The following is a 7480-nucleotide window of genomic DNA, read 5'->3' as shown; positions in this document are numbered from 1 at the left end:
GGGCAGAAAAAGGTGCCTTCCAAGACTTAGTAACCTCCTCATGCACTTCCGGGAAGAATGGAACCGGAGGCGGCTGCCGAAGCCCGGCCTGCGCCCCCAGTAACCAATCATCCATCCTCGAGCGTTCGGGAGAAGGAGGAGGCCTCCAGTGCAGCCCGACATTCTCGTCGGCCCGGGAAAGCATAGCGGTCAGCTCTGGATCTGACTCGGACAACGCCACTCTACCTGACGGTGGCAGCGCAGCCGAATCGTCATCTCCAGAGCCTAGCTCGCCCTCCGATGCAGCGATCGACATCCTGTCCTCTGCCTGTGTCCCACACAAGATGCTGGACCCCGCCCTGTCCGAGGACCCAGCACACTCATCCGGAAACCCCAGGTGGTGCACCATGCTTGAGGAATGAGAGGCCCGCGGAGACGTGCTCGACAGGGAAGCTCTCACTGTAACCCTCAGGTCTCCCTGACCATGAACTGAAGTAGCCCTCCGAGAATTGGAAGAGCTAGAGCGGGGCATGGCAAGGGGGCGAGATCCCAATTCGTCAGTCACGACTGACGTAACGTAGAACGTGACTGACTGAAAGGGAACTGGCCAGAGCAAGCACATTAGCATACTTTGATAAAAATGCACCAACTAAAGTGATTGCAGATGCAAGCCCGGTGGGGCTGGGGGCTGTCTTGGTTCAGATCCAAAAAGGTGAGGCAGTGCCAATATGTTATGTGAGTCGCAGTCTAACAGACTGTGAGCGCAGATATTCACAGACAGAAAAAGAGGCACTGGCTCTCGTGTGGGCATGTGAAAGACTGCACGCTTACATTTATGGCAGAGAATTTGAGCTGGTCACAGACCACAAACCATTAGAAGCCATATATAGCCCCTGCTCCAAACCCTGTGCCCGGATAGAAAGATGGGTACTCCGACTACACCCATACAACTTCAAGGTCACGCACTTACCTGGCAGAAAGAACTTTGCAGACTTGCTGTCAAGACTGTTGGGAGAAGCATCAAAAATTGAGAGGCATGTACACAATTCAGAAGAATATGTTAGGTTTATTGCAGTGAGTGCAACGCCTAGTGCTTTGACCACCAGAGAGGTAGAGGAAGCCTCTGAGAGTGATCCAGAGTTGAAAGAAGTATGCTCTGCAATTAACAGTGGGCACTTTGAGAACTGTAAAGCATATGCTCCAATAGCCAACGAGCTGTGCTGCATTGGCCAGTTGGTCCTCCGTGGAACACACATAGTGATACCAAAAGCATTACAACCCAGAGCGTTGGCTCTAGCACACAAAGGACACTTAGGAATTGTGGTCACTAAACAGCATCTCCGGTCCAAAGTGTGGTGGCCGGGTATGGATAGAGCTGCAGAAAAGTATTGCAAGTCATGTCACGGGTGCCAGGTAGTATCCAGGCCAGATACACCTGAGCCGTTATGACCTACACCACTACCAGATGGACCCTGGCAGGATGTGGCCATAGACCTGTTAGGCCCACTCCCAACTGGTCACTCCATACTTGTTGTGGTGGATTATTATAGTCGCTACTACGAATATGATGTTCTGTTGTCAACAACATCAGACAAAATCATAGACAGCTTGGAGTCTATATTTAGTAGACACGGCCTGCCTATCACATGTCAGTCAGATCAAGGGCCGCAGTTTAAATCTGAACAATTCAATGTGTTCTGCAAGAGTAACGGCATCAGACATGTCAAAACCACTCCTAAATGGGCTCAGGCTAATGGCGAGGTGGAACACCAGAACTCATCGCTAATGAAAAGAATCCGGATTGCACAGGCTGAGGGACTTGATTGGAAAAAAGAGCTGAGGAAATATGTCACTGTGTATCGAGGTATTGAACACCCCATGACTGGAAAAAGCCCAGCTGAACTGCTCTTTAATAGGAAGATTCGGGGGAAGCTACCCAACCTTTCAGAAGCATGTAAAGATCAACAAGTATGTGACAGGGATGCAGAACAAAAAGCAAAAGCAAAAAGATATGCAGATGAGCGTCGGAGGACACAATACTCAAATGTGAATGTAGGAGACACAGTGCTTCTGCAACAAGAAAAGGTAGATAAATTCACGACTCCATTCAACCCAGTCCTGCACCAGGTCGTGAGCAAAACTGGAAACCAAGTGACTGTAGAATCACCCACTGGGGCAAGATACATGCGGAACACTACTCACGTCAAACGATTCAACACCCGTGAAACAGGTGATGCAGAAACCGAACACGAACAGATAGATCTGAACAAAAATAGCTATTGTCCTGACTCCGAACCTCATGATCTGAATCCCAAAATGGATTCATCAGACGGACCAAAAAAGGACAGACCCCAACGGACTAGACGAGTGCCTGAGAAACTGTCAGATTATATCATGAACTGAAAGGAATAAATTCTATAGATGTAGGCCGTCCAATATAACCAGAAAAAGGGGGAAAATATAAGTTAAATAACTGTTCAGGAATAAGCCTATATGTTAGCATGTTTTCATAAAATACTTTGTTAATGTTTATCGTGGAAAAGAAAATATTATTATTAATTGGTTTAGGATTAAGGTGGTGAAGAAGGTTATGAGATGTTCTTAAAGTTAGTTTTGATCTTGTTCAGTTAATGATTGTGACTCTATATCCAAGAAAAGGGGGAATGTTATGTATTGGAATTACTGGGGTTGTTTCCAGTGTTGGTCACTAGAGGGGGCTGTTACCTGTAAAGAAGTTGATGTGTTGGAATCTTCAGTAAACAAGTGGGAGAGCACTGGAGTGGAAGTGTAAAAGCATGTTGGTGTGTTTAATTCAATTAAGGCAGAGATGTAACAGGTAGTTGCTGAAAGTCAGTAACAAACAAGGACCAGTCCATGTCACTTCTACAAAAAAATCTAAAACATCACTGTTATGATGTTTTGATGACATATTCACCTAAAAAAGTTTTTAAAAAATTAGTTTTTGGTAAATCATTCAAATGTATGTGTTGCCAAGCGGCAACATTGTGCAATAGTGGAATGACATCATTACAATAGTTTAGCTAGCTAGCAAGGTCAGCTGCAATTTGTTAAGCTGTAACAATAACAACATTAATACTAGTGAAATAATGTTGATTAGTCGTATGTTAATGGTATTTGTATTATGGATATAATCAAATTGAAATGGCAATTTTACTTTTGATTAAATATGAATACAGGTAACATTACATCAGTGAGCACGGCCTTATAGAATAAATAAAAGCACAAGTTGTTGGAAAGTATGTATAAGGTGTCAATTATAAGTAAGTACTGTGTTAAAGCTTATAATAGCACCAATTGAATCAACACAAACAACATTTCTGAGGAAAAATATTAATTATAAGTAAGCTTACACTTATTCTAAGTTAGATCCACTATTGTATGCTGTTGCCGTATGGCAACATATCATAAAGTACCTTAAAATAATATTTTTTTCCAATTTTTTTTACAGCACTTCAAGGTAAGCCATTCTTAGAAAAGAAAAGATTCAAATATTTTTTTCTATAGGTCTATCATAATGCATGGTAAGCCATTCTTAGAAAAGAAAAAATTCAAATATTTTTTTCTATAGGTCTATCATAATGCATGCAGTAGAGGGTTAAAATAAAGTGTTACTAAAACTGTATTAGTAGAAAAAAATGGTGGGTCAGTTTGTTTAAAAATTCTATTTAGCAGAGAACAGATAATTTATTTTTACATACTGGTATATTTTGAGATGCAGAAAGTTTCTCCTTTTGATTTATCTGCTGTCACAGCAGTGATGCAGACTGTGTAATTGACTCCAGCAGTGAGACCAGTGATGTAATAGAGAGTGTTACTAGTTTCTGTTGAATTTCTGTTTGTTTTCTCATCAGCCCAGTTAATTTTAAAGAAAGATCTATTTTCAAATGGTTCATCCCATGTCAGAAACACAGATGAGGTTGTGATGTTGGTCACTCTGAAATTCCTGATCACATCTGGCTCTGTGTGGAGAGAGAAGGACAAATCATAAATACTGGTGAGAGACGGAGTAAAAACATTTAAGACTGATACAATCATTCATAAAGCATTTATAGCATTTGTAGGTGCTTAAGATGTTGCTGTACAGTTTTCTGCTCAAGGCAAGAAATTATGAGATGTTTTCAGGGCTGAAGTTTAAAAAGAGTCATTCAGATTAAACATCCAATCAGAGGTCTTACTGGTATACAGTGAAATCTGATTGGCTCTCCCCTCGGTCACATGATCAGCTGCAACTGCAAACACTCTGAATGTGTACTGTGCTCCGGAAGTCAGATTATTTATTTTGATGGAGGTGTTTTCAGTAGTCACACTGTTATTTTCATATTCTACACGGTAACGGGAGCTTTGACCGTTTGGTTTAATCCAGTTTAGTAAAACAGAGGATGTTGTAATATCAGCAGCCGTTATGTTCATTATGATGTCAGGCTCTGTGAGTAAAAATGACAGACATTTGGGGATTCAAATTAAATTCTGAAAATGTAGTTAAGATTTATATATACAAAAATCTCATCAGTCAATAACAATATGACTATCCAGCTAGGGTAATCAGGAAACATTTAAGTGGAAAACATACTAGTATAATTTGAGGTAACCGCTGATTCTCCTTCTGTTGATTTATCTGCTGCAACAGCTGTGATGATAAATGTGTAATTGACTCCAGCAGTCAGACCAGTGATGTTATAGCACGTGTTACTAGTTTCAGTTGAATTTCTGTTTGTTTTCTCATCAGTCCAGTGAAGTTTAAAGAAAGATCTATTTCCAATTGGTTCTTCCCATGTCAGAACCACAGATGATGTTGTGATGTTGGTCACTCTGAACTTCCGGATCACATTTGGCTCTGTGTGGGGGAGAGAGAAATAAATAATAAGTAGTGGTAAGGAAATTATAGTTATGATTATATAAAACATTTGTTTCTCTGAGCATAAGATGTTGCTGTTTTCTGCTCAAAGCAAAGGGGATGGGGGTTGGGATTGGGGAGGCTTGATTCCTCTTAAAGGGTATCAAAACAACAGTTGGGGCCTGCCACTAAGTCCGTATTGGAACCAGCGCTTACTTCCCTGTCTGTCCTGAAGTTAATTCCCACCCTTATGCCCACCCCAAAAGACCTGCTTGAGGTAAACACATCTGCCGTTCCCCTTCTCTGACCCTGGCCCTCCTACCTACAAGCAATGCTCACCTGAACTATTTTCTTTCCTTTGTGATGTTATGATGTCACAAGTCATCTGTTCTTTTATGTTTAAAGACCCTTATTTTGATAAATTCACTGACTTTTGATTTATCTGCTGTGTCCTGATTGAAAAAAAAATCATGCAAAGTAGAAATACATATAGGAAGAAATGTGAACTGGTGGGCCAAATTAATGACCAAGAGACTGGCAAGAGGGAAGGCAGTATTTGGATATTTAATCTGTAACATGATCGTTGAATGGTGATTTCTACTAAAAACAAAGAGGAGAGCAAATGAGTGGTGCTTGACATGGAAACAACTCTAGTGCTTTTACAAATTACCTGAAAGAAATATCGGTTAATATGTTTTTGTTTTTGTTTTGTCTATTTTTTGTTCAGAGACTCTGAGTTTTATGTTTATTTTGTTGTTGTCTTTTCATGTATTTTTTTCTTGTTAAGTTGTTTTCTAGGTTAAGTATGCTCTCATTTGTTTCTATAGTTACTTATTTGTTAATTGATTAGTCCTGCTGTTCCTTGTTTTCTCTCTCATTTTCCCTGTGTATTTATACCCCCAGTTCTGTTCAGTTCTTTGTCTGTTCTCATCGTTGGCTTAATAGAGGTACTGCTAGCAACTAGACTGACACTGAAACCCTTTCCTTTACATGCCTTGAACAGCCAACCATGATAGTCAAGTAGTTTAAATGTGTTTTGTAGTAAGAAACATGTATTTTAGAATTTTGCATACTAGTAAATTGTGATCTGCAGACAGTTTCTCCTCCTGTTGATTTATCTGCAGTAACAGCAGTGATGCAGAATGTGTAATTTACTCCAGAAGTCAGACCAGTGATGTGATAGGAAGTGTTAATAGTTTCTGTTGAATTTTCACTTGTTTTATTATCAGTCCACTGAAGTTTAAAGAAAGATCTATTTCCGGCTGGTTCTTCCCATGTCAGAAACACAGATGAGGTTGTGATGTTGGTCACTCTGAGATTCCTGATCACATCTGGCTCTGTGTAGAGAGAGAAGGACAAATCATAAATGCTGGTAAGAGACGGCGTAAAAACATTTACGACTGATACAATCATTCATAAATCATTTATAGCATTTGTAGGTGCTTAAGATGTTGCTGTACAGTTTTCTGCTAAAGGCAAGAAAATGTGAGAATATTTCAAGGCTGAAGGTTCAGCAGATTCACTCAGATTAAACATCCAATTAGAGGTCTTACTGGTATACAGTGAAATCTGATTGGCTCTCCCCTCGGTCACATGATCAGCTGCAACTGCAAACACTCTGAATGTGTACTGTGCTCCGGGAATCAGATCATTTATCTCAATGGAGGTGTTTTCAGTAGTCACACTGTTATTTTCATATTCTACACGGTAATGGGAGCTTTGGCCATTTGGTTTAGTCCAATTTAGTAAGACTGAGGATGTTGTAATATCAGCAGCTGTGATGTTCATTATGACGTCAGGCTCTGTGAGTAAAAATGACAGATGTTTGGGGATTAAAATACAAATCCTGAAAACTTACTGTAGTGAAGATATGAAAGGCATCAGTCAATATGAATATCCAGCTAGGGGAGTCCAGAAACATTTACGTTGAAAACATACTTGTATATTTAGAGGTAACCACTGATTCTCCTTCTGTTGATTTATCTGCCGCAACAGCTGTGATGATAAATGTGTAATTGACTCCAGCAGTCAGATCAGTGATGTTATACCATGGGTTATTGGTTGTTACATGATTAGATGTTTTCTCATCAGTCCAATTAAGTTTAAAGAAATCTCTATTTCCGGCTGGTTCTTCCCATGTCAGAAACACAGATGATGTTGTGATTTCAGACACTCTGAGATTCCTGATCACATCTGGCTCTGTGTAGGAAGAGAAGGACAAATCATAAATGCTGGTGAGAAGTCAAGTCAAGTCAAGTCACCTTTATTTGTATAGCGCTTTACACAATACTGGTTGTGTCAAAGCAGCTTTACAGTGTTAAACAGGAAAATAGTTTGTCAATAATGCAAGAAGACAATAACAGTAATTTTTCCAGCTAAAGACAGAAGTGGAGATATACAAGTAAGATTGATACAATTAGGAATTCCTAAAGCATTTGTAGGTGCTTAATATGTTGCTGTACATTTTTCTGCTCAAGGCAAGAAATTATGAGATGGTTTCGGGGCTGAAGGTTCAGCAGATTTATTCAGATTAAATATCCAATCAAAGGTCTTACTGGTATACAGTGAAATCGGATTGGCGCTCCCCTCGGTCACATGATCAGCTGCAACTGCAAACACTCTGAATGTGTACTGTGCTCCGGGAGT

The 7480-nt window shown here is 40.3% G+C and overlaps 1 protein-coding gene across 1 annotated transcript in view; it reads right to left on the bottom strand.

Moving 5' to 3' along the window:
* LOC107553844 (receptor-type tyrosine-protein phosphatase eta-like) overlaps positions 1-7480 on the bottom strand; it is a gene marked incomplete at its 5' end in the record, with an annotated part of 40404 nt that overhangs the window by 31023 nt on the left and 1901 nt on the right. The window contains 7 exons of the mRNA XM_016236161.1: positions 950-1102; positions 3699-3959; positions 4176-4424; positions 4571-4834; positions 5908-6171; positions 6388-6636; positions 6773-7033. Of these exons, the coding sequence (XP_016091647.1) occupies positions 950-1102; positions 3699-3959; positions 4176-4424; positions 4571-4834; positions 5908-6171; positions 6388-6636; positions 6773-7033 (1701 nt within the window). The remainder of the gene's footprint in view (positions 1-949; positions 1103-3698; positions 3960-4175; positions 4425-4570; positions 4835-5907; positions 6172-6387; positions 6637-6772; positions 7034-7480) is intronic.

Source organism: Sinocyclocheilus grahami, unplaced genomic scaffold (genome assembly GCF_001515645.1).
Source record: "Sinocyclocheilus grahami isolate Dianchi unplaced genomic scaffold, SAMN03320097.WGS_v1.1 scaffold483.1, whole genome shotgun sequence".
In the NCBI taxonomy this organism is placed as follows: domain Eukaryota; kingdom Metazoa; phylum Chordata; class Actinopteri; order Cypriniformes; family Cyprinidae; genus Sinocyclocheilus; species Sinocyclocheilus grahami.
The sequence above is the reverse complement of the archived record's forward strand: the minus strand, read 5'-3'. Positions and strand labels throughout refer to the sequence as shown.